This window comes from Equus przewalskii, chromosome 16 (genome assembly GCF_037783145.1).
Source record: "Equus przewalskii isolate Varuska chromosome 16, EquPr2, whole genome shotgun sequence".
In the NCBI taxonomy this organism is placed as follows: domain Eukaryota; kingdom Metazoa; phylum Chordata; class Mammalia; order Perissodactyla; family Equidae; genus Equus; species Equus przewalskii.
In genome coordinates this window covers 66449562-66477359 of record NC_091846.1, presented here as the reverse complement: position 1 = coordinate 66477359, position 27798 = coordinate 66449562, and the positions used below count along the sequence as shown (strand labels likewise).

General features: G+C 41.2%; 1 protein-coding gene across 1 annotated transcript in view; it reads right to left on the bottom strand.

Moving 5' to 3' along the window:
• Positions 1–889: 889 nt before the first annotated feature.
• HS6ST3 (heparan sulfate 6-O-sulfotransferase 3) overlaps positions 890–27798 on the bottom strand; it is a 662050-nt gene continuing 635141 nt past the window's right edge. Inside the window, exon 2 of the mRNA XM_070579083.1 lies at positions 890–5188. Coding sequence (XP_070435184.1) covers positions 4480–5188 — 709 coding nt within the window. The 3' untranslated portion in view covers positions 890–4479. The remainder of the gene's footprint in view (positions 5189–27798) is intronic.

Here is a 27798-nt window from a genome sequence, read left to right as displayed (position 1 = left end):
TTGCTAGTAAACTAGAATCTTTGGGAAATCTTTCAACATCTCTGAATCTCCATGTCAAACTATCAAACGGGATAGTGAATAGAGGTCTTATTTAACACATAAAAATGTAGTGAAGACCAAATGAGATATTAAATGTACAAATGTTTTGAAAAGCATTAAATACCATACAAAGTTATGAATTTTTAATCTTATCCTTTGTAAAATATATGATGAAATAGACGACATTAAAAAACTGTTGAAATATTTTCAATTCCCTTTTGTGTCAGAGACTGTTAGTTTTTATCAGTATTAATTTTCACATTGCCTCTTTGATAATAGAACCCTCATATTTATCAAGGCACATGGCAACCACGAATAAAGACATTTCCTGGCCTTCTTTGCAGCTAGACGTAGCTAATGGCTAGGTTCTAGCCCATAAGATGTGACTAGAAGTGATATGTGCAACTTCCCACCATTTCCCATCTGCTGTCTTAAATGTAAATGAGATGGCAGGAGCTGCAGCACTCATCTTGGACCATGAGATGGAAAGTTGCACGGTAGGATAAAAGAGCAACAAAAGAGGGCCTGGGTTTCTGACAATGTCACATACTAGAGTTATCAAACCAGTTTGTCTCTTAAGCAAGAGAGCAATAGCTTGAACCTTAATGAAGTCACTGTTATTTTGAGTTTCTCTGTTAAAGCAGCCAAATGGGAATCCTGTCCAGCAGACGGATATTTATTTTTTAATGATCTATGCTCACCTCCTGGCTAGGTCTATCTAGTAGACTTTCTTCTCCATATTAATACTATCTCTATTCAGACTTTTGAACAAGTCCTCCTATTTCAAACCTTTTTTTTTTTTTTTTTAAAGATTGGCACCTGAGCTAACAACTAACTGTTGCCAATCTACTTTTATTTTCTGCTTTTTCTCCCCAAATCCCCCAAGTACATAGCTGTATATTCTAGTTGTGGGTCCTTCCAGTTGTGGCATGTGGGACGCCACCTCAACGTGGCCTAACAAGCAGTGCCATGTCCGCACCCAGGATCCGAACCGGCGAAACCCTGGGCCGCCAAAGTGGAGCACACAAACTTAACCACTCAGCCACGGGGCTGGACCCTCAAACCTTTGATCAAACTATTTATGACAAAGTTATCTCCTTTAGGTAAGACAGACATTTTTATAATTTTTAAATAACACACATGATATCCCTAACCATTGCCTAACACTGATTGCTAATGTTATCAATTATTAGAGAGAATATCCAAATAATTCTCAGGGCAAGTTTTTCTCTCGTTACCAAGAGTAGGCTGCCAGAAAACTAGTAGGAGACAGAATAGACAGCAAGTATCTTAGTCCTTAAAAATAATTTAAATATATGTATACACACACGCAAGGACATCTCATCCCAATCTGGTTATTGGAGCTGCCATTGCCAAGAGAGGGGAAAGAATGTCTACTGGGAGACCTAGGAGCCAATAGGATGTGGAATTCCCTAGGGAATTTTTTTTTTTCTTTTGTTGCCTCTTCTTGGGCTTTTAACACTAATGTATCTGAAATTGATTTGGTTTGGGATCTTAAGACTGCTGACTTCCCAAAGATCCTTAGGTCCAGATGACTTCTGTTGGTCTCCCTTCCCCAAGCTTCACTCAGCATGTTGGTGTGCAGTCAATTTTCGGAGAACAAACAGCGTCCCTACCTTTTCATTTCTATCAACATGGGACCCCAGGGATATGACAAGCGTGCTGCTTTAGAATGAAATGATATGAGGGAGGAAGCCCGTGTAGGCCTTTTTAATTTGCTCAGCACTGGCCTCAGGCCAACACAAAGAGATAGTTTCTCCCCTGAACATCCTGATATCTGGTCTCAAGTGGAGTACCATACATGGTGCCTTCAGCGGCAAGGCTGTGGAAAGCCTTTTGCTATAAGTCCCGAAGTGCCTGAGGAACAGTGTGAAGCTAGCTGAGCCTGTCTCCAAGTCTCAGCTATGCATGAATTCCCTGCCAAAATTTAAAGTGAGTTTAAAAGAAACAATCCGAATGCTTGCTAACTTGTTTTGATTTTCCACATGACAAAACACTGGATTGTTATAGTATGTGTGTGTGTGTGTGTGTGTGTGTGTGTCACAGTGGCAGGCAGGAGGATAATTTGCAGCCCTGCCATTCTATGCAGAACATTAGATCCTAACAGAAATGTGAAGATAGAGAGCGAGCTGCTTATTAATCTCAGCTGTAATTCTCCTTCCCCCCACCTTAGGAACAAATCATCAGAGAGGGAAACACTAATATTTTGTGAGCTTAATCTCTACCAACCAACAAGAAATATTTACTTGGCCCTTTAACTCACCCTCATATGTGGCTCAAGAAGTACAATTGCCTAAAAAGTCATCAATCTCTCAGCTCATTGTTGGGTCAGTGACATGGAAAGGGCTGGATTTGCCCAAGGCAGCATGGCTCTGGGTCACTGCTGGCTTGGTGCTTTCACACTTGTTCCACTCAGATGGGTTGGAGATAAACCCTTCTGGACAATAACAGCTGGCTTCGTGCATGATTGGCAAGAAGTTTTGATCCCATATGGGAAATACGATGAAGTAAAAAGAGCTTGCACTTTGCAGTCAGTGAGACCTAGCTTACAATCCAAGAGGAACCTACCTACTGCCTGTGGGTTTCATTTTCTCATCTATGAAACTGAGACTAATAACATCTACCTTGTTGTGAATAGATTTAAGGTATGAAAAGGGCCTCCCACAGTTCCTGGCACAAGAGAGGTCCCCAATAATGCCTTCACTCTCATCACAGACGAGGCCAAGGGTAGTGAGAGAAGTACCTAAGCCGCTTCTTCAGATCTCTCTTTGATGAAGACACTGGGCTCCCCTCCGTGCAGGCAGGCACTCCGTGAATGCTTGTGGGTTGATCGACTCTCAACCCCAAAGAGAGTATTCTAAAGGCTGAGACGTGGCTTATGTAAAGCTGGCTTAAACATCAAACATGTTGGACATCAATGAAATAGGCTTTTCCATCTGATTTAGGGGTTTCACTCATTTTGCCTGCAGCTCCTTGAAGGGATTGATCAGATCAAGCATTTGTGATACTTCTACCCACTCTGATCCTCCTACTGGATGCTAGGGTAGGGCTCTCTATTCCTGTTTCCATACGTCTCCCTGTATTATTCAACAAACTTTGTGTTACTGTAGCTGTGACTGCAAAAAGGTGAAAATAAGAAACACTTGGCAACACAGCACATTTTTTGGTCCTGTTTTACATACTCAAGCTTGGTTTGCTCGCTATAGCCGCAGTCCCACAATAGCCAAAGTTCATGTAGGGAGAAAAACGTTATCAGGCTGGAGATAGTCAAGATGTCGGGAGGGAGAGTCTTTCTAAACTCCTAGGATGACTACCCAATTGAGTTCCATGTCTCTTGGCCTAAAGTAGAGTTATTATCTATTTAGCGACCTCTAATACGTTTTGTATACATGCTAGCTAAGCTCCTATTCTTCAGGTCAAATTCTTTTTAAACGTCTTTTCCTCTATGATAGCAGAATGTCAAACTTGGCAGGACCATACCCAAAATGACTGCTCCAAACAGGTAAAACTATGAAATAGTCCTTAAAAAACTAAGGTTCTGTAGCAGGTCTGGAAATGTTAGACATATAGTTATCCTCCCCTTAATTTATCATTCATTCCTTACATTGAAAATGAAAAGTGGTAAAGTGTGATCTCCTTAAGCATTAGTCAATAAGCACATTTTCTCCTAAATGCCCCTACCAGTGTTCATTTCTCAGGAGCCATAGGTGCCCCTGTCCTGAATCCACTAGCCATTTCCCTGAAAGATCGAGGAGGAAGCATGGATCAGGGCTAAGATGAGGGGCTTTGAAGGATGTGAGTCTCTGGTGATAGTCAATAGTAGGGTAATCTCATTTAAAAACAATTGCAATGACAAAACACATTACTCTACTCAGGACTGAAAGCACATTCCAATAGAGTTCAAAGATGAGAGCGAACAGCCAAGTGAGGGCTGGTATAAAACCTCATCTAAGGGCTGAAAAAGACTTCTTTTTCTCTCTCTTTAAATACACCAACATTTCCACTACAGAGACATTATGAAACAGACCCGTTTCAGCAGAACATCCAAGCCATACTTTGGCTTTTCATGTGTGCCTCTGTGGGTTCCAGTTGCTTCAAATATAACCTATGCTGCTGCAAAGGAGATTGCAAGGACTGTTTCCTTCTAGGTGCTTCTCTCTCCCTGACCTTCTAAAGTGGCCTAGATTGGATGCATTCCTACCCTACTTAATCTCATAGATTTAAAAACATCAGGAAAAAATGAACAAGACGGATCATCTCTGGCTGGATAAAGATGAAGACAAAGAGGAAGCAGGTTTCCAAATCAAGCAACATACAGCCAGATGTCCTCAGAATGGTCCAATGTTCTCCAAGGTAACACCACAGAAGGCCTGTGCACCTGCTCATCCTCCCCGTCCTGAGGGAGAAGAGGGCAGGGGGTCACCATCTCACCACCTGGCTGTTGTAGTCCTCAGTGACTGCCCCCTCTGTGTTCCCATCCTCCTTGGGCCACCGGTGGCCCCTGTGCTCCCGCTGCAGCCTCCGCTCCTCTCGCCTCTTTTGCCGGTGCCTCTGGTGCTCCAGTTGCTTGGTGTGGTGGTAGCGCTGCTGGAAGAGATCTTTTGCATACTCATAAAGCTGCATGTCCAGGAAGTTTAGCTCCTCTATGCGCTGGCGGGCACCCTCGTTGATCTCCACGTTGGAAGCCCGTGTGATGTTGAACTGCGTGAACGGGGAGATGAACTTGAGGTTGAATGTCCTCTCAAAGAGAAACTGTGTCTTCCTCTGGAATTCCGTGAGCCCAAAGAAGGCCATGTTCTTCAGGTTGTTTTTCGCGCTCTGCAAGAGGATGGTGTTTCTTTCACTCTCGTTCATGAAAGTCAAGTTGTAGCAGCCCACCAGGCTGAGGTCAGCTAGCATGCGCACTTGGCGGTTGTTGGCCAGGTTGTAGCTGCAGTCCATGAACTCCCGCAAGCTGACCCCAGACCAGTCGTCCCCAGGGTAGCAGGTAGGCAGTTCATCGGGGGTGGGACTTCTCCCATCACACATGTGGAGGGAAGTTTTCCATGTGGCCCCTCTCTGGACGTGTTTCCACTCGCTCAGGTAACGCGACACTGGATCCCGCAACATTGTGATGTAATAGAAATTCCTGGAAGAAATTAGAGGAAGAGTGTCAATTGTTGACAGCTATAACTCTAGGATTCTGGACCTCTGTGGTGTTTATATCAGCACTGAGTGAATGAGCTCTTCTGCCAGATGTTCATGTTAGAGCATTTGCCTGGATTTTCACCCATCAGACAAACGTTCCCACACGTACGTGTTTCCATAAACACTCGTGGACCAGTTTGCTATACCAAGTTTGCTGGGCTTTTCATCCCCACACCAGGGTGGGTAGGGACGCTGTGGTGGGATCGGATCATTCTTTCACTCAGCAGTTATTCACTGATTAAATTACTATCGGCAATAACAATACCTTATATTAAGAGAATACACCATGATTTTTGAAAGTTATTACACATCTGATGTTTTATTTGATTCTTACAACAAACTTTTGTAGCAGACATGGGACTATTTGATAAGGAAACATGCAAGGAGGTAAAGTGATTTACCCACAGTCGTGGGACTAGAAAGGGCAAAGCTGGAAGCCAATGCCCCTTAATCTTTTCTCTTTATTATATATATATATATATATATATATATATATATATATATATACATATACACACACACACACACACACATATGCTATTCTGGATTATGAGGTAGGTGGGGTTAGGGAAGGATATGTTGTATGTGGAAACTAAACCAACATTCGCTGAGCACCTACTATGTGCTAGGAACTGTGCTAAGTGCTTTATGGATACTAGCACAGATGGTCCTCAACATGACTTTATAAAGTGGGTTTTATTACTTTTTTTCAAAAAAGCTGAGAACACAGAGACTTAGAAAGGTGAAATATATAGCCCAAGATCCTAGAGCAAGTTAATACTTGCACTACATTCAAATCTAGGCCTATTTGGTTTCAGAATCCCTGTGCTTTCCTGTGCACCATAGTGGTATTTTAAAAACAAAAATGTAACTAATATTTATTGAGTGCCTATTAAGTGTCAGGTGCTTTAATTATTATTTTTACAGGTCTTATCTAATGACATGTTGTTGGAAAGTTGAGAAGAAAAATATTTTAATGATCAGGAAGAGATTGGGGTACGCCTGGCTTAAAAGGGCAAAAGAAAACAAGAAGAGAGCTGGAAAAGTGGACAGATAAAGACACAACAGTAAGCATTAGAAGAAAGCAAATATCGATTCAAAAATAAGAAAACCCCTCATCATTTGAGCATCTTACCAATGGAATGGGCTGTCCACCCCACTTCTGTCAGCAGGAGTGTTCAAGCAGGGCCTGGAAATCCTTTTGTCACAGAAGCCACAGAAAGGACCCTACTGAGGAACAGGTTGGACAAGAGGCCTCCAAGCTGTCTTCAGTTCCAAGAGCCTACTTTGTCCTTTTCTCCTTCCATGGGAGCCAATTTGATCCCAGTTTAATCCTAGTTCAGTCCTTGGTTCATTGAGGGGCCAGCTCCAGAAATATAAGGTCAGTATAAATGAACTCAAGAGTTCCCCTAGGCTAACAAATATGGTCCTCAAAAGTTCTGAAAAGAACACCAGGCTTCCCTGACACCTGTACAAATGACTAAAGTGCTGCTGAGAACTCTAGAGCCAAGGCTGGTGCTGGGTTGGACAGGGGCTCTGCCAGGTAGGCCTGAACATGACCCAATTATACAAGGTGAGAAGTACTTTTGTCCAAAGTGCCTGCCCTTAACCTGGCATCTAGAGGGCTGGGGCAAAGCTAGGTCATTTTTGCTTGATTCAGCTTAGTGTCTGCTCTTCAAAGAAACTTGACCACTAAAATAAATACACACACATGAGGATAGATGGATAGATGGATGGATGGATGATTAGAGAGAGAGAGAGAAATAATCTGTTGAGGAATGAATTTTTCTTATCACTGCATCATGTCATATTTTGTCAAATATCTGTTTTAACGAAGGGAGCCTTGTAGGTATTACTCACCTGAATCACCTATATGCTATTAGGGCATACATTTGCGGTTAAACATAAATGGTGATGTGTCTCATTCTATGTTTAAATCAAAGAGCATTTTAACTCTGCATGGAAAAACTGACCAAAAAACCTGGAGGAATTGGAAAGTCGCCACCTTTATTCTCAGAGCACTCCTCTCCACTGCTTGTTTAAGACAGAGGCTATCACATCAGAATACGTTCTAAGTTTGAAGAGAGCCAATTTGTCACCACACTTCAAAAATCAGCTTCAGGGGAAATTTTATTATTGCTTTGAAAGGAACAATGAGAGAGAAGAGGGAAAAGAAGACTATGTCACATTTTGAGTGTGTGTGGGAAGTAAGTGTCAATGGAGGTGATGAGAAGCTCAACAGAGAAGTTGAGTCAATGGAAAAGAACACATTCCCAATTCCCAAGGAAGAGAATCTGGCCTATAGAGGAGCTGAATAAATATACAAAAAAAAAAAAACTAATTAATGAAGGTTTATTTTATCTTTAATGGAGATGCTTCATTCATTCAAGTCTAACTGATTGCTGCCTATACCATTTAAGAAAAAATATGTTTTTCAAGATTTGGGGGCAAAAGTTTTCTAACTTTGTTTTAAATTTCAATGATAACATTTTTATGTAGATAAACTCACCTAAACACTTGCATGCTAAATGCCTTCCCTGTTGACCAGACCCCAAGATCAATGATGTTACAAGCTTACTGTATGTCAGGCTCGATGCTAAGCGCATAGCCGATTTTAAGAATCCCATGAGGTAAGTGAACATCATTATTTCTTTTTTTCACTACGTGTTGAATAAACTTAAGATTTTGAGAGATGAAAATAAGCTGCCAAAGATCATACTGATAGTAAGTTACAGAACTTGAATTTAACCCAGGTTTGGCTTACTTCAAGAAGTACTCAGTCACTATATTATGAAGAAAAAAACCTCTTATTCCATGGGAAAAACTCAATCTAGTAGTACTTGCCTACTTGGCCAACCTAAACTAGATTTTTAAAAATGCATACCTTGTAAAAGCAATGAAAAAAATAAGGAATTTAAGGGTGCAGTGTTTTTATGCTGCTTTTTAAAATGAATTGATGAACTATAATATTTAAAACTATACATTTACTGTATTCAGTTATATTTAATGTTTAGCCAGACAGTTATGAAATGTGTTACAGAAACTTCAAAATCTTAAGTAACACTTGCTTCTCTTTAAATCAGGAGGAGGACTTTATTGAAATTGCCACAGACAGGCCAGCCTGATTCCTTGCTTGCCAACCACCATTTTACATTATTCTGTTGTCTTTCACTGTGACAGAATGACAATTCCATCAGTGGGAGAAAATTTCCCAAAAGGTCAGTAGGGAAAGCAGAAAATGACTGACACAGCTTCTGGGCTCTACAAGGAAACGGTGATGATAAAGTTTTGCTCAGAGTGGATGTTACTATAGTTGAAAATTATATAACATGCTGTCATTAACCCTACTTGAGTCCTATGTTGGAACTTCTTCACATTTCAATTCTACAAGCAGAGACTGAGTTTTATTTCACAAAACAATTGCGTAATAAATAGAGAAACAATAATAATGACAATGATATGTCAGGTGGGTTAAGGATACCAAACACACCAGGACAGAAGAATTTAAATCAGAGAAATCTTTGCATTGGGTCAAATAAGACCACAAATGGAAAATGTATAATTTCCCCGTTAATTGGACAAAACAGAAAACACACAAAAATATTTAAGTAGAAAATATGAATGATTATCAATTGGTAAGACTCAATCCCATTTATGTGTCTCATATTTAGACATGATCCATATTTTTAAAATAATCATAAGAGTTGGAGGATTTTAGGGTTGGGAATTACCATGGTTTGTGACATAAAGGTTAACTGGAACCTGCTCCTGGAATCTGAGAGGCTTTTGTCTTACTTGGGAAAACTGGCCACAGAGTTCCCAGTGCCTTTGTTCCATTAGAAATCCACATGGTCTCAAAGCTGACTGAAACTAGCCTGGCTTAGAATGGTCTTGGTTTCAAATTTAACTTTATTCAATTTAACATTGCATTTAACAATGACTAAACAAATTGAAGGGTAACATTTACATGAATAAAATAAGTCTCAAAAGTCTGCAAGCTCTCCTAGCCAAATAGGTAAGAGGTCAATTTGTAACTAAAACTCTGACATTAAGACATAAAAAGGTACTGGTGGAACATTTATGTTGACGAAGTACAAAGTTGTCCTTTCTTGTGGTTCTGGAACCGAGTGACTAGCAGCGTTTGGGTATTGCTTTAGTCAGGCATATTCTCACGTATGTTTGTTTCAATCCTGCAAAGCATTCAAAATAGAAAATTAGAAAAATAGTAAAAAGAAAATAATAGGGTTGAAGAAGACCCAACTATTGAAGGGAAAAAAACACTCAAAATTTGATTAATTAAATCATTTTTTCTCATCTCTATTTTTTTCTCTATTTTCATTTGCTTCTCTACTTTCAGAAAGAAAACTGAAAAAATCGTTGATGAAATGATATTTACCTCCAGGCCTCACACCCAATCTTCACTGTTTACAAGCTTTGCTCCAGTTTCATGAATCTCCTACCCACTCCAAAACAACAGAAACTCATTTTCTTCTGCTCCCATAACTCCCAATTCAGTTTCTAAGGGAAATACTTGAAGGTTTTAGTACTACTGAAATCTGCAACTTTGCTTTTTCGGCCTTCCTTGTTCAATAGCACAATGGAGTGTAAAACAAGGAATAGAAAAGAAGGACAAGCAGCTCTCAGCAGAGCCTGTTGTGGCCACAAGGCAGAGAACTTCATGAACTCCTTCTGTTCCTTTTAACTCAATCTTCTAAGCCTAGACAGTATCATCTGGTCGTCTATTTGTCCTTGCAGTTAACCAAAACTCTCCCCAGATTTTGGAAATAAAAATAAGTAAACTATTATTTTCCCCCCTCATCTATCCATTCAAGCAATAATTGAGTCCCCCTTGACCATCCGTATTTGCCAAGCACTGGGGCTAGGCAGTGGGGACTCAGAGATTACTAAGACATTGTCCTCAAGAGATCTCAGGTACCGAATGATTTTGGTAAAGTCAAAGAAATGCTAACCACCAACTTACGGGAAAGTTCTGCCAGTCTCCCTGGACCAGAAGAATCGCTAAGACAGATAACTTTGTCTCAGTGACAGCAGCCTGTCAGCAAGTCTTCCATTTGCTACCTACTTCATTGAGGGTTTGAGTGAATTCATTTAAGAATGTCTGTAAAGCAATCGCAGTTCTTTAGAATCTTCATTCTTGTGGTCCCAGGGTAATGATGGCAAATACCTGTGTACTCAGGAAGATTAGCGAACAGGGTGCCTTGCTTAGTTCAACAATCATTTTACATGATAATTATCATATGGGCCATCGCAGCTCACTCATGTTCAAAGACACAGAACTCACTTTTCCGTGCCTGCTTTAGAACCACTTTAGTGTCTTGCTCTGCTGTAAGGTAATCATATTAAAAAATTCTGACTACAGCACAAGGGCATTACTGCCTTCCTTCAGTCTCTGCTTTTTCCTTTGCTCATTTGCATCCTGCTCATCATCCTTCCTGGCCCAACTCAAGCCTCATATCCATCTTCCCTGACTTTTCCAGCCTCTAGAGTTTCCTGCCTCGCTTACTACACTTTTGACTTGCATGTGAAAGTCGTGGTCGCATCTACTCTTTAAGTCCCTTTTTGATAACTGGACCTCAGGCCTCATGTCCCACAGCACCTGACAAAAAGTCCTGCTCACAGCAGATATTCAATAAATGATGCTATGTGAAAGAAACGATTGTCACATGAGATAAGCGTATTTCCATGACTAAGCTTAATCTTGCTTTTGATAAACATGCCTTTCTTTTCTCTCCTAAAAAAAACCAATCTGATATTATTTTTGAATGTCCAAAATGCGTGAAAAGAGTAAAAAGATATATAATCTTCTAATACATCTATCATTTGATTGTGATGATTCATATGCAGAGAGACACAATCAATACAGACTTTGGATAAAAAGCAAAATATTTCATACAACAGGTAACTAGAAGAAATAAGGTTTTTTTTTAATGTTAAACTTACTAGTTTTCTTCCCTACTGCTTCAAGAATCTGTCTTTCACTAAATAGTTTATTGTATAATTGCTCATTTCTTTATTTAGCAAGTCACTTCACTAACACATGCTTATGGAGGGTTTGATATGTGTAAGGAGCTGCTCTAGGAAATGTGGAGAACAGAAAAAAAGAATAAAATGCCCTCAAGTAGCCTGGGTGTGCAGGTGGTAGATTAGAAAAAGGTATTGATGAGCAAGTTATGAGGTAAGGGGTGGACAAGGAATATTTCAGAGAATATTTAAGAATGTACAGAGAGCAGAGTGGCCTAATTAGATCAGGAAGTTCATGTTGTGCACTTCACTAAACGTTTGTTTAACAAATGAATGAATGAAAGGAGGGCATAAACTGGAACAGGATACTGAGGCCAAATTATCATGGGCTCTGAATGCAACTGTGAATTGCTAAAAGAGGAAAAGTGTTCATTTAGAAAGATTCATTTGACAACAGTGTTTAGGAAAGACAAAAGTAGGCTGAGACCAGGAGAGACATTTGGCAGCCATGGTGAGAGACCCGCAGGAAAGACCCATGCACATTGATAAGAAGAAACAAGGAATCTCACACGCCCTTCTGTCATCGCTCCCTCCCCCTTTCTCACTGTCAGCTTCTTTTAAACTACGTTTTCCTCCTCCGTATTTCCTTCTTCCCCTCTATCTAATCCTTCCTTTCTATCCTGCCGTGGAAAAGAGGCAGACCTAGTACACTCATCAAAATGGTGCAATGAATAGTGTAATAAGTCTCTGGAATCATTCCGCCTGTGGTGGTTAAAAAATATTCACTTTTATGAGTGAATTCACTCTTCTGACTTGCCTAGCGAACAAAAACACATCTGAAAGAATCTACAAAAGGCTAAGTTCACAGGGGAGGTTTAACAAATATATTCCTTCTCACATTAGCTTAAGCCTTGTAAAATCAAGCAACAAAATTAAAATCACGCTCCACAATTCTATGCATTCAGAAAAACCAGTTTAAGTAGAAGCAATTCCAGCCATCCTTCTGTGATGTCCTCCAAGGGAGGGATTTCTGCCCCCTGAAACCTGTGCCTTTCCTGCTTTGTCTTCATTCCGGTGACCAGTGATTGCCTTATCCCTCAAACAGGCTTTATGCTTTATTCATCTTTCATCCTCCAGAGCATATGATACATGACCTTATGCATCATGGATGTTCAGTTGTTCAATGTTTGTGGAATGAATGAATATATAAATTTTATCAGCCACTGTTTCAGGGATTCTGATGGTGATGCCCACGGAAAACAACTTGTTGGTGCTTCAACCAACAGAAGTGGCCCAGGCAAACGGTTTCCCTTAGCCTAGACCTTGTGAAATGTATGGGAAATAATCAATTTCTCCTCCTTCCTCTTGCCCTACAGACTTTGAAATGAGTTGTCCCTACATAATCAAGTTTTGCCAAAGCTCAGTGTCTCACAAAGAACCCCCTGAGCAATTGTAAGGTGGACTTGAGGGCACCTGAAGGAGATCTTTGGTCCTCACCGTGGAATATGCACAGACACCTGGTACATCTTAAACGTTTATAAGCTGATGTGTGCATTTTCAAAACGTGAAACTTAGCTCCCCCTCCGCCCTGCTGTACTGTGTGCTGGAGTCATTTTCCAAATGCTCAGAGTGGAATTAATTTCCTGACTCTCTTTAGAGTCGCACACTCATTATGGGCTGCCCATTCTTCATTATCTCAGTAGAGAATTATCTGTACTATACTGTGTCTGATAGCGGGACTCGCAGCAGTTAGAGCTGGGCAATCACACTGCCCTTTGACACAGTGATGAAAAGACCTTTTATTTGAGCCTTGAAAACAAATTAGGAATTTAAGAATGATGATCTAAGCAAATGGGAAATTGGGAACTATGATTGTTAAGTATCATAATAAAGAACTTTAGGAGGCCGACAATGGTGTGTGTCAGAGCGACTGGTTCCAGGGGCGTCCACGATTGTGAGGGGAAAATGGAGACACGGACATGTGGTTATCTTACCTCACACAGAAGCCACACAGCCCACACCATGCTGCCATCACCTCCTCCTTCCAAAGCAGCCAGAGCCTTTTGGCTAAGTCGTTTTTATCTTACTTACTACCCAGAGATCGTGACTCTTTTCATTTGGCAAAATAATGGGGAGAGGAATGCCCACAGCACTGCCCTCAGGAAGACAGAGGCTCTGCATCCCTTTTCTTTACCTGTGTACCTGACAACTTTAAGGGGGGGGAATTCTTTGGCTGTAGCTGGTCTTTCTTTCTTTCTTCCTTTTTTCTTTTAATCATTGATCCCCCTGCACCCAGTTAGAAATGCAATGCATTGTCATTATGGAAAATATGAGCAATGCAGAACAGTAAAAAAGAAGAAAATAAATATTACTTACAATTACTTCACTCAGATATAACCACAGTTAAATATATATATTTCTTTCTTTTACATATTTGAGATCATAATTTACATTATTTTCAACCTGTATTTTAACTTAAAAATACAAGGTAAACATTTTTTACATTTTATTTAATATCCTTCCATAAAAGCATAATATTCCAACTATGGATGTACCATAATTTATGTGATCCATCGCCCAGTTTTGGACAATTAAACTGATTCTATTTGGCCGGCAGCTATTATAAACAATAATCTGATGAACATCCTCAGCCATCAGTATTAGTGTAGAGAATAAATTGCTATGAGTAGAATTTCTGAGTCAAGAGAATTGCCCCCATTTCATTGTCAAAATGCCAAAATACAGCCTACCACAGTCAGCACAGGAAAGCACAGGGCCATTTCATGAAGCCTGACATCATCGGGCGCCAGGAGATAAGTCACCTGGAAGCCAAGGGAGGGCTGTGAAACAGGCTCCTGGCTCTGCTCCCTCCCAGCTGGACCAGGAAATTGCCCTGCCGGATCATGGATCATGAGCCTAAGATGGACATTCCACAACAGCCAGGGAGGGGTTTGTGACAAGTTGGTGAGAAACACTCTTCCAAAAAGATTTATTTTGTACTTAGTGAGCAGCTGGAATATATAATTAGAGACTAAACATTTGTGGAATCAAATCCCAGTCATCAGCACTACAGCTATATTAAAGATGACATCTGGATCAGAAAGATGGAGGTTCCTCGCCCAATTATACTCAGAGTTGGTCCTCAAAGAAGCAGCCTCTTGAGAGGCAGCTTTTCTGCAATGTCCGGTGTCAGTTAACTTTAAGTATGAGAAGGCACACAGGATACTGAACCAACCAAACAAAAGCATGAAATAAGAGGCTTCCGGACGTTACTGGTTATTTCTCAGTGATGATCACTCCATCTCCCAATTTCCTAAAGGAAGAGGTAGTATTTACCAATAAGATAAAATTTTAAATCCTGTCATGTTGCTGATTTATATTGACGTGAAACCTATGAGCCTCAGACTCACTAAAATGCCACGATTTTCCGTGGTTGTCATATTTGCTTTCACTTTCCCCCAAGTGGCTCTGCAAGAATAAATTTCGGAAAATGCATGTTCCAGGGGCTTGTTTTTGCTCTCTTGCTGAGTACAGTTCTTCCCAGGACAGTTTCCAACATGCCAGGGAGGGTCCTGCTCTCATGCATTATTCAGGGACTTCTGTGATTATTTGGTTCAGAGGCGCCCTGCTTCCGCTGCCTCTCTGGGATTTGGGCCTGAGGACGTCTCAAGGCACTTTGCTCTGCAAAGCTGTGGTTTATGCATGCGGGCATCCACCTGAAGCCTGGAGCCGCCCCAGAGTGAGATAAGGCCCAATTCAGCCTTACCCGCAGCTCTAATCCCAGCCAGGCAAGGCAGAACACCAGATAGCACATTCAGATCCTCTTATCAGACCATTCGTGTTCAGCGGTGCTCTCTTCTTAGCTAATTTCTCAGACGCTGCTTTTAGGGAACGTGAGAATCACAAGGGTAGAGGCGACAAGGTGGCTTCATTGCAATTGTTTTGCACCAGCCAATTTGGAAAGCAAAAGAAGTAAAGCAGGAAATCTAAGAGCAAGGCACGTGTTTCAATATTTAGGCTTACATCTGACAGATTGACACAGCTTTTCCTAAAACATCACAACAACTAAATAAAAAATCATCTCTGCCAGATTTCGCCATGTTCTTCGGTAAAAAATTCCTCTGTGTTGGGATCTTTCTACATTCTGCCATCCAGACTGAACAATCACTTTAGCATATTTGACAAAATGCCTGAGAGATCCCCACCTGATTCCATCCCTGGCCAGCTCTCAAAGAAAGAGTGCCTTGGAGGTCATCCCCCAGGCAATAATTAAGGAGCAAGCTAACTTAAAATGCAGAAAGTTCATGTGAAATAAAAATTGATATTAACAGCAATAATAATAATGGCTGACATTTATTGAGTGCATACTATATCCATTACAGTTCTACATGGTGTACTTGTATTATGCAATTTAGTCGTCAAAACAACCCTTTGAGCTATGTAGGCTTTTAGACGATGTCTGTAATTTCACAGAGCTATGAGAGTTCTGACAGTCTCTTCCATCATCTTGTGAGCGTCAGGCTGTCTTAGAGATGTGGTTTGTGACTGAATGCTGCAGTGGTCCAGGCTTTGCTGAACTCAAAGCTCTAGAAGCAAAATGAGCATCTCAGGGTTAAGGGATTTGTGTTGACACATGGGTAGGCAGCAGGAGATGAGAGTGAGGCAGCACACTGCAGGGTTGGGGAGACAGAGGGCGTCTATCTCATCTCAGCCTCATGAGCGTACGGATCCAGACGGTCCTCTAGATATTTACAGCTTAGGAGAAGTCCTAGAAACAATTTTCCTGAGCTCAGCACACCCATAAAACCGTGTAACAAATTTACACTTGAGAAAAGGGTGTTAGAGACAAGGGGGAATGACTGCAGTTGCATTAGTTTTTAACACTCCCAAGGAATCTAGGAGCCAAAAGCTGTAGTAATCTCAGGACAATAAAGGATGGTTAGAAACAGTGATACAAAAGAATTCAGATAAAGCCAAAGCCCGTGCAATGCTATAATTCTCTTTCTGGCTTTAAAACAGATCTTTTTTGAACAGAATATTACCAAGACTCAGAACTGTGTTCAAAGGAGGTTGCTGGATCCCAGAGTTGGCTATTCCAAAGCCTTTATGCAGGAAGAGGAGATTCAATAAGATACAAGCCAACTCCATTCATTTGGACAGAGCGAGAGCGCATAATTTCAAGTATGTTGGAAACTTCACTTAAGGTGCAGTGGAAAGAAAATATGTTTGAAGTCAGAAAGATCTGGGTTTCAGTTTCAGGTCTACCTCACTCTGGTTTCACCTAGTTAGCTTATATGACCTCTGGGAGGCTTAGTTTCCTCATCTAAATAGACAGGGTAGAAAGGCTTCCTTCACAGGGTTGTTGGAATTGTTGAATAAGATAATGAACGTAAAGGGCTCAGCAGTAGCTGATGCGAAGCAGATTCTCAGCAAGAGCACACACCCTCCCGTTCAGCAGCTTCCCTTCCTCCATGAATATCAGAGCCTCTGAAACTACCCAAATACAGTGAAATTTTAAACATTGAACAAGCTGTGTTAATAATAAAAAACCCAGCTGATAGTGTTTTTCTGTTTGTATAACATGTTTACAGTTTTCAAAACACTTTCCTCATCCATCATTTCATTTCATCCTCACTAAAAGATTGTATCAGATGCGGAATTTTACAGACGAGGAAACCGATGCTCAGAGATAGGAAAGGATGTTCCTGAGGTGAAACAACTCAGAAGTACTGCAGCTGGGACTTCTCTTTTTCTTCTTCTTCAGCTACTATACTCTTTATTTATTTAAAAATATTTGTTGATTATGTCTTTCAGGCCAAGCACTATGCTAGGTTCTTGGGATATAATAACACACAAGACAGCCTGACCTCAGGGAGCTGACTGCATAGTCATCTTTTGTTTTTTTTAGGAAAATTAACCCTGAGCTAACATCTGCTGCCAATCCTCCTCTTTTTGCTGAGGAAGACTGGCCCTGAGCTAACATTCGTGCCCATCTTCCTCTACTTTATATGTGGGACGCCTACAACAGCATGGCTTGACAAACAGTGCCATATCCGCACCCGGGATCTGAACCGGCGAACCCTGGGCTGCTGAAGCGGAACATGCGAACTTAACCACTGTGCCACCGGGCTGGCCCCAGTAGTCATCTTTTGACAACCCCACACTGTCATATGTTGCTCTAACATAGTTAAGTTAGAAAGAAAACATGAAATTATCAGGTCATTCTACAGTTTGGAGGTTTCACTGATTTGTACATTAGCTCATGTTCTCTTTGTAAACCATTAAAAAGGGGGACCCAGAAGAACTAGCCAGAAGTGCCAGAATATGGATATACCTTCAGGTAATATTTAAAGTTGTGGGAAAAAAAAAATCATCTGAAATAATAAACTCATTTCTAAGCAGGCAGTGGTGTGGACTTTCAATCTGGAGGCACATAATGTCTGATCTCTCTTTTTGTGATGCCAGTAGCCATTGATGATCATTCCTTAGACTATTGCAGAATGGTGATATCCAGATTCCACCATTTCTTCTTCATTTATTAGCTGCCAGGCTTCTAGGAGGAGAAACTTCCCCTTATCTGACACCCCAAGGTATAGTTCATATAGGAAAGTAGATAAATGTTTGACTCATTTTATTTACTGGTTTTCAAACTAATAGGTTGCTTTCCTAGAATCTTCTAAAGGGACTTTTTGTTTATGTTGTTTGTTTTTATGTCATTATGAGCTCATCACTCCAAATACATTGAATGAGCTTCAATACATTGCAGTCATTATCCGTATTGATGCTCAAATTATCTACATTTTGACGAGTAGGAGCTTATTCAAGATGGAACCCGAGTCTTTCTGATACACCCTTGTAGCCATTTATGCATATTCTTAAAGGAGCTTGCACATTGCAGAAGTTCTATATTTTAAAAAAAAAAAAACAAGAAAGATGGTGTTGGAGCTTGAAATTTTCTACAGCTCCCAAAGAAGGAAGCGACTACTGCCCCGGATCTCATCCTGGCCAGCATTACCTGTGCGCCACAGTCTTCTCTCTCACTCCCTACCAAGCGGTGTAACTGCTGTTTGTGCTAATCACACCCGTGCATTGAAGGGGAAATAGATCAGACACCATCTTTAACTTTTATATGTTCTATCTAAGCTCTACCATCAGAGGTTTTCTCTTTATCGTTTTTCCTCCTCTTTTTCTTCTTCAATTCACAGACACGACATTTTCCTCCACGCTAGGAACAATAGGCCGGGCTGGTGATTCCTTTGTGTCTAGATGCCAGTGTCACTCCACAGACTAATCTAGGAGAAACCAAATTCTGCTGGAGGTAACATGGAGCCCTCATCAGGTCACCTCCAAAGTCCACATAGTCACAGTAATAGCCTGAGATCCCTCCAGGAGCCGAGCTGACCACATGGACACTCAATGGGATCCTTCATCTGCAGCGGGCTCTGAAGTGCAGCTGCAGCTCTGCCTAATTAATAAAGCAGTGACGGAACTTTAGAGAAATATATGCACGATAATTTAAATCTCCCACGTTAAAATCAATTCATTCTGTCTAAACTTTGCCAAGGGGGCTTCCTTCATCAACTCAAGTGTGGAGCACAGTGACCTAAAGTTGCAGAAAATACTTTTCTTCGGGCATGGCTGAAGCACCAAAGAGGTAATAGCTTTCAACATCCATTTCTTAGAGATTTTAAAACACTCAAATGAGGACACTTATTCTACCACTTTTCTCTGCTACAAGTAAATCAGAGAAAATAATCTTTAAGGTGTTCAAAATAAATGTAGCTTGGGGCTGCTCGAGGTGGCGTTTACCTTTGTGCAATCAATATATGGATTAAAAATGAGGGCAGGCATCACTTAAGAAGCAGAATAACGCAACTGTAATTCCCCTTGCTTTGTGAACTTCCTTAAACACGCCCCCTCTGCATTTATTATTAATCTTGGTGATAAGAATCTGAGTTCAATAATCAGAAAAAAAGAAGTAGCCTGTCCTTTTAAAATTGACAGTGGCTACCATCTCTGAGTCCTCCATTGAAATGAGGTGAAATATCCTGATGCTAATCTAAAACGAAAAACAATTCATTCAGAAAGCAAACAAATGTAACCAAAAAGAGAGAAAAATCAGTAGAAAAGAGCAACAAAAAACCAGCTAAAAGCTTTTCATCAGTTTTCAGCTTAGGTTTATTATAGCCACAAGGGGGCTCTCAAATCTTTCCAAACACTAAATAAGTGCTGAGAGCTGTTTTTCTAGTAATTAATTTCCACAAATCAATATCACCTATTAATGTACATTCCAGAGACAAGCTACAGACTTCTGACACTTTACACTCAAGGTAAAGAGAGAATTTCCTATAAAAATTCAAGGGGCCCTCAGTGATTGTAAGTCAAAACCAAAAGGAGTTGCACCTGTGAGTTCCTGTGGCTGATCTAGCATAAAAAATCCCTACACTGCAAATTCCGTCAAAGGTTAAAACTGAATTTGAAGCACTGTGTACATAATGGAATACATTGACCGCCGATGGATTTTAAAGGCGCTCTGCCTCCTTCTGCCACATAACGCGCCCCCAAAACAGCCATGGCGGCTGACACACAAAAGTTAAAATGCAGTGACCCTTCCCTGGGGCAACGGGAAGCTGCTGGGGCCATCAGTTCTGGAGGTTTTCAACTCATGCTGAGAGCTTGATGGTGTTGATGGTGTTTACAGCCTGCACCACAAAAGGCCGTTGGAACAAGAGAGGTATTTTAATTTTCTGTTCAAGCCAGAAGATTGGGGCAGAATCTAGTGCGGTGCTTGGGCGGAATGGGAGGTTTCAACAGATAAGGAAAGACTGGAAACGCAGCTTTCTCCAAGGCTCCGGCAGAAGAGAGAATATCACCTATCATCCCTACCACAGGGAAAATATGGGAGCAGACGTGCTCCCAAAACATCCTGTCGGATTAAATATCAAAATCGCCTTTGTACAAACTCAGAAAGCACCTCTGAGCTTTGATATGAAATGGCTTTTGATGACTGCCTTTCCTGTAATTGTAAAGTAGTCCCCAAGAAAGGTAAGGGTTGGTCCCAGTTCTGCCACAGGGCAGGAGTACTTCCGTGCCCTGGTGAGGATGTGGTCTTCCTTCTGGACAGCTTGCGCTCCTAGATCTTGGAACCTCGGGGAGCGGGGAGGGAGGGGAGTGAGGGAAGAGGGAGACACTTGCTCCAGCAGCGCCATTGCCCCTCCTGATCCCGGTTTCCACACGTCAGGGTCTCACATTCACTCGTTTCTTGAAATTAAAAATTATCATAGAGTAAATCCCTTGTCCAGGAAGGCTAGCCTTGTTTCTCTGACTCAGACACCCCAAAGATGTGTTCTGGAAAAACAAAATTCTCTCTCATGAAACCCTACACTGCTCATCATATGCCCCCAATACAAATTGAACTAAACCTTGACGTAAACTAGGGAGATTTTTAGCTAACATTTTTTAGAGTGGGTGCTTCCCCAAGTATAATTCCCAGTTTAGTGGGAGTCCTTCATAATTTGCCTTAATCATTTTTTTTTTTTTTTTTTTTTTTAGAATTTCAAAAGGTGCCTCCTGGGAGGCATCATGGTTTTTTCAGTTCTAATCCAGACTTCCATTTAAATCCTTCCTCTTCCTCACTTTGCAAGTTGCTTTTGTGCTCTCCCACATCTATCCCAGAATACTCTCTCTCATTCGTGCACCCTTGGAAGGTTGATCTTCTAGTGGGACATCCTTTGTTAGAGCATTCCAGCCACGACCTGCGGCTGAAGTTCAGCCTAGGGCTTGTGTGTACAGGCTGGGTCCTGACTCAGAGCCCTGCCCTCTAGAAGGGCAGCTGGGACTGAGGCACATCTTGTGAAGGAGGAGGATCAAGCAGGTGGAAACATCCAGATCCTTAACAGATTACAGGGCATTTAGTTTTTGGATAAAGCACATCTAGTCAAGTTTAAGTATATTTTTTTGAAATACATTTTGGCCTGTGTACTTAAAATAGCTCGAGGTAGTAAACAGAAGGAATTTCCCACCTCCAAGCAGAAGGCAAATGTTATAGACGGTATGTTTGTGTCCCTCAAAATTCATATGTTGAAACCCTAACACCTAATGGGATAGTATCAGGAGGTGGGCCTTTGGGAGGTAATTAGGTTTAGATAAAGTCAGGAGGATGGCACCCCCATGATGGGATTAGTGTTCTCATAAGAAAAAGAGACCAGAGGTCACTCTCTGTACCATGTGAGGATACAAGAGTATAGCTGTCTGTAAACCAGGAGGAAGGCCCTCATCAGACACCAAGTCAGCTGGCTCTCTGGTCTTGAACTCTCTGGGCTCCGGAACTGTGAGGAATAAATTCCTGATATTTAAGCCACCCAGTCCATGGTATCTTGTTATAACAGCCTGAACTGACTATGACAGCAAATGCTGGTGTTTTAGAGAAAGTAAAGGAATAAACCTTTCCTCCACCATCCTTCCCCTCTCCTAGAGAACCTGGTTACAGCGGTATTTGGCCACGCTAGCACCTGCTTTCTAAAGAAATTAAATGATCAAATGATCTGCCGTGACGGGGTGGGGTTGGGGGTGAGTTTTTGGATGACTAGTTTTTCTCAGTTTAGAATTCACTAGCCCAACTGCTAGTCTTTACTAATCAATACAAAACCTATTATTATCTCCCACTGAGAGGTGTTATGGGTTGAATTATGTGCCCCCAAAAAGATGTTGAAATCCTAACCACCAGTACCTGTGAATGTGACCTCATTTGGAAATAGATAGAGTCTGTACAGAAAATCAAGTTAAGATGAGGTCATTAGAGTGAGCCCTAACCCAATATGACTGGTGTTCTTTCTTTTTTTTTCAGGAAGATTAGCCCTGAGGTAACTACTGCCAATCCTCCTCTTTTTGCTGAGGCAGACTGGCCCTGAGCTAACATCCGTGCCCATCTTCCTCTACTTTATGTATGGGATGCCTACCACAGCATGGCTTTTGCCAAGCGGTGCCACGTCCACACCCTGGATCCAAACCGGCGAACCCTGGGCAGCCGAGAAGCGGAACGCGTGCGCTTAACCGCTGCGCCACCAGGTGGCCCCGACTAGTGTTCTTATAAAGAGGAGAATTTGGGACACAGAGACAGACAGTGTGAAGACACATGGGGAAGATGGCCATCTACAAGCCGAGGAAGTCTGAGGCTACGAGAAGCTAGGAGAGAGGCGGGGGACAGATTCTCTCTCATGGCCCTCGGAGGGAACCAACCTTGTCAACACCTTGTTTTGGACTTCTAGACTCCAGAACTGTGAGAGAATAAATTTTTGTTGTTTAGACCACCCAGTTTGTGGTATTTTTGCTACAGCAGCCCTGGGAAACTAATTCAAGGGAGATATTTATTGGAGAAAGAGATGAACATAAGGCAGAGGAAACCCACATTAGCTACCCACCTTAACAAGTCTAGTTTTTATCTATAAATAGGAATGGACCATTAAGGGTTACTAAACATTTGAGAAAAAAATGAATAAATTGATTAACTGTCTGGAAGAAATAGGTGACTTAAGAAACAAAGGAGAGCTTTAAAAATATTATTGTGACTATCCTGAAAAATTATTGCATTTATTAGACAAGAACAAGATATTAGGGAAAAGAACAAGAAAGATTTCTTAGAAATTAATTTACACTCATATATACATTGGGCCTGAAAAAAATCAATAGCTAGGACAAACGATAGGGTCCAGGAAACCTGCCAAATGTGATAGGGAGGGGAAGATGATAAGAAATTAAATTAAGTGACAAGGAGATGGGTTCTATAGGTCTAAAGTCCATCTAGAAATAATTCCTGATAGAGAGTAAAGAAAAAGAAGAAACCACGGGGAAGAAATAATAAAAGTAAATATAGAACATTCCTTAAGGCTGAAAAAGCATGAATGTTCAAATTGAAAAGGTCTGTGGAATTCAGGGGGTGTGAATGAAATTTTAGAACCCAAAACTAAAAAGAGGATCTATAAAGCTTCTGGAGACAAAAGACCTAAAAAGAGTTTACACACACGGAATAAAAATCAAATTGCCCACAATTTTCTTATCAGAACTCTAGAAACTGCTAGAAACCGAATCAGTGACTTCAAACTTCCAAGGAGAAATTATTTTAAACACTGAATTTTCAACCTCGTCAAATTATCAAGCAATTGTATGGATAAAATAAAAAATGTTGACGTGCTCAGAGAATTACCTTCTTTACACTCTCTGTAAAAATAGAAAACTATATTTGAGAAAGCATCCCAATATAAGTAATAAGAAACCTATAAAAAAAGAAGTGGGATCTGAGACACTGGTTTTAGCCTGCAAGGGAAAGATTTACAAGGATGACAATTGGATATCTTCAAGAAGAACATATGTGAGAGGAAAGTGATTCCCTTTCAACAAATACCAGGATTCACAGGTTGAATATTTTAGATAATACTGATGAAAGAGGCATTGAATTCTCCTCTCCGTAAGATAAAAGAAAGACAATTAGCAATCCCAAGAAAAACAAAAAGCTGAAAGAGAAAGTCACAATCAGATGTGAAGCAATCAAAAACATGGGAATATTTTAAGGACTAAATGGAGTGTATGGGAAGAGAATCCATTTGACTTTGGTGTGAGTTGGAGGACCCATTGTACATTTCCTTTTTTGTGAGTCCAATCACACAATTTGTGAATATTTACAGGATCACATATGCATATTATTTATTGGCTTTTCAATTTTTCATTTTTAGAATCAGCCTACAGAACAAGTTTAGAAGCCTATGTTACATTTGTCATCCTTAAAAATGAAATAGCCAGTTGGTTTACCAGCAAAATGAGTTTACTTGGGAAGAGCAGAGGAATTGCAATTTGGGTCAAGGAGGCTATGGCAAACCATAGCAAGTCCAGAGAAAAAAAAAGAGGGGCTTGCTATTATAGAGGAAAGGAGAGAGTTGGGAGGGGCTGTTTTGAACAAAAGTCCAATGCAGGAGATAGAAAGTTTCAGCTTCTCACTGGCTGAGGGTGGTGGTTTCTCACTGGCTGGAGAAATCTTTCTTCCTCCTGCTGGGGTAGTAAAGTGCGCTTCTTCCTGTGGGGGATGAAAGGTACATCTCTTCCTGTTTAGGATCTGCAGATGGCAATGAATAGTAGAACTGAGAGCTCCTCCTTTAGGGCTTCCTGACTCCATTTAAAATGTGGTTTCCTTTCTTTATTTTCACACATTGAAGGCTAGAATGCAAATGTTCACAAAATTCTTACAGAATGAAGGTAAAGCCAACAGATGTTGAGGGTGGAGTAAATTGAGGGGGCACAGAGGAAACTAAATGTGCATTAATTTCCTCCATTTCCATAGTGGAGAGTCAAGACATCTCTGGGTGACAGTGAAAGAAAGAAAGCTTTTATTCATTGAGGAACAAATCCTTGTTGAGCCCCAACACAGCAGAGGAAAGAATAGAAGCAACACACAGTAAAGAGGCTGTGGTCCAGACACCTTATCTTGACCGGACAGTGACAATGTCAGTGACAGAGTGTGAGATGGAGCATACCCTTCTCAAGGATTGTTGCATGCTGATGCTTTTTACCACTCTTGCATTCAGCCCAATTACATTACATGGGACAGATTCTCCTAAAGTCAGATGCAGAGTTCACACTATACCCCTTTGCGGTACTTTTCACCTCTCTCCTATTTCTGCTTTTATTCCTTTTCATTGATCATAGGATAGCTGTGGGGTAGGTAAACCCGTTCTTATGCTCCTATCTTTCTGGAAGTAAATTGTAAAATTTATCTTGATAGCCAAATAGCCTCAGAAGCAAGGGCTTTATGTATAGTTCTCCTGCCAGGCCAGAAATGGGATTAGAGAGAAAAGTCCATCTCACAGGCACTGTGATCAGAGAACAGGAAAAGAAGGAAGAACGCCCTGTGCCCACCTGAGTCCTCAGAAACGCCCATGACAGGAAACTGAGAACCCTACACCAGATTCCTTCAGGTTCAACTCTGCCAGAGTCACTGAAAAAATGAAACCTTCCAGTGAATCAAGTATCAAAACTACGTCCCCACAGTCCAACACCAATGCCTAAGAGGTGTGTGTGTGTTCATTTTTAAATACAAAGATAATTCCTCACATTCAGAAAGAGAAAAGAGACCATGTGTGATATTGTGATTTATAATAAGATATATTATATATTTGGTCTGTTTCCAGTTCCTGGCCCAGAGCTCCTAAAACCCTTGGAATTTCCTAAGCCATGAGAGCATAAAGGTATCTTTTGTTATGTTAATGGCGTGACTTTTTTGAAAGTCCCTAGGTAACACAAGGGTGGGGGCAGGTTGACAGGAGAACCAATCATGTGGTTACAGGGTTAGAACTTTCAGTCTCAACTGGCCCCCACCCCCAACTCTGGGGAGGGGAGAGAGGCTGCAGATCCAGTTCAATGCCAACAGGCAGTGATTTAATCAAGCATGCCTATGTAATGAAACCTCCATATAAAACCAAAGGACAGGCTTTGGAGAGCTTCCAGGTTGGAGAACACATGGAAATGGGGGGAGAGAGGCGCACTGGGAGAGGGCATGGGAGCTCCACACCCTTTATCCTTTCCTCATTTCTTGTCCTATGCATCTCTTTCATTTGGCTGTTCCTGGGTTATATCCTTTTATAATCAACGTAGTAGTAATTTAGCCATCTAGTAAGTAAGCTGTTTCTCTGAGTTTTGTGAGCTGCCATCGCAAATTAATTGAACCCAAGGAAGGGGTCGTGGGAAGCTGTTAATCAGAAGCCCAGGCCACAATGTGGACTTGCAATTGGCATCTAAACTTGGGGAGGGGAGGCAGTCTTGTGGGACTGAGCCCTTAGCCTGTGGGATCTGATGCTGTCTCCAGTAGATATGTGCAGGTGGATACTGAATTGAATTATAAGACACCCAGCTGGTGTCATAGAATTGCTTGGTGGTGGGAAACCTTCCGCCACCCCCAGCCCCCGAGCCACATTGTGATTGGAATTGGAATTATACCATGATTGGTTGACAGCTTTATAATGAGCAGAGCATCACCTAATAGAGTAACCAACATCTACAAGCCTGAAGAATAAAAAGTAATGGTTAGAAAGCTAACAATTGCTAACAGGCAAACTGCCCTTCTGTGTAGATCTTCATTGTCTTCCTGTGCTAGTGAGGAGGAAAAAAGTGTTGAAAAGTTCATTTTAAGAGTCAACTTCAGAATTCTCCTCAGGAAGAGAACTGTTCTTGCTTAATGAAATATCTACACCATGTATGTGTTTTTTTTTTTTTTTCTTTTTGAGGAAGATTAGCCCTGAGCTAACATCCAGCACCAGTCCTCCTCTTTTCTTGCTGAGGAAGATTGGCCCTGAGCTAACATCCATGCCCATCTTCCTCTACTTCATATGTGGGATGCCTGCCACAGCATGGTTTGATAAGCTGTGCATAAGTCCGCACCCAGGTTCCAGATTGGCGAACCCCTGGCCACCGAGTGAGGTGGAGTGTGCGAACTTAACTGCTGTGCCACTGGGCCCGCCCTCCGTGTGTGTTTTTATATAGAAGGAGCTCTGTGCTTAGCATGGCCAGATAAAGCAAGGATTCAGATACTTTCTAAGAGAAGCTACCTTGAATTTGGGGTAAGAGCAAGTAGGAAGGAAAGAGAAGCTTCAAGAGAGAGAAAGACAGTGATGGGCCAAGCATCATGGGGGAGGCATGTGGGGAAATATTGGCCAGCAGGAAGTTTCCGGTGGCAGAGTGAGTGAAAGATTTGAAAAACAAGGATGACTAATATTAACTTTTAAACTGATTTCTGTGTGATTCTGTCTTGTAAGACCTCTTTGCCACCCTAAACCATCAGTAGAGTCAGCTAAGCAAGCAAACGTTTTGTGTGAGTGGTGAATTGGGGCAATCGAGAAAAACAGGCTAAACTTTTCAGTCGGGCCAGGGTTGGGATGCCACTGGATGCAGCCTATCAGAGCCAAAGGTGACCTTGAAAAGGAATAAAGTCCTTAGAGTGCATAAAAAATTGGGGGAAGGATATGTGCTCCCCTGCTTATCCCCCAGACCCTGATTCCAGCCCAGCTTGTAGACCCCAGCCTCACCGCCAAGCACATGCACTTTCTGGCCAAGACTCTCCTGTTACCTGTCTGTTCTGAGCTGATTTTTTCTGATCTAACAGAAATTGAACTTGCTAGCTTGACTGCGACTGGGGCTTGAGACACAGATATTCCTGGTCCTTTCCTACTTCTCTCAAGCCTTAATAGTCTTCATATTTTAAGCAGAGGTTTTCTTTTGTTGGTGAAAGACTAAATTACAACAGTAGGTATGAATGGTTATTTATTATATGTATTCAACTTTCTAATTTGTTTTTAATGAGGTCTCCTATTCACATGTTTTTTATTCATTAATTCATGCAACAGATACTTACATACCTACTACGTTGCAGCCACTGTCGGTTCTATTCCATGAAGTAATTCTCCTTTTCTGTACATTGTAATAAATGTATTTGCTTCCCAGTATAGAAAAAGTTCAATAATATTAAGCTTTTCTTTGATATTCTTTTTTACAAATAACTGCGTTTTTCCTATTTACCTAGAGCTCAAG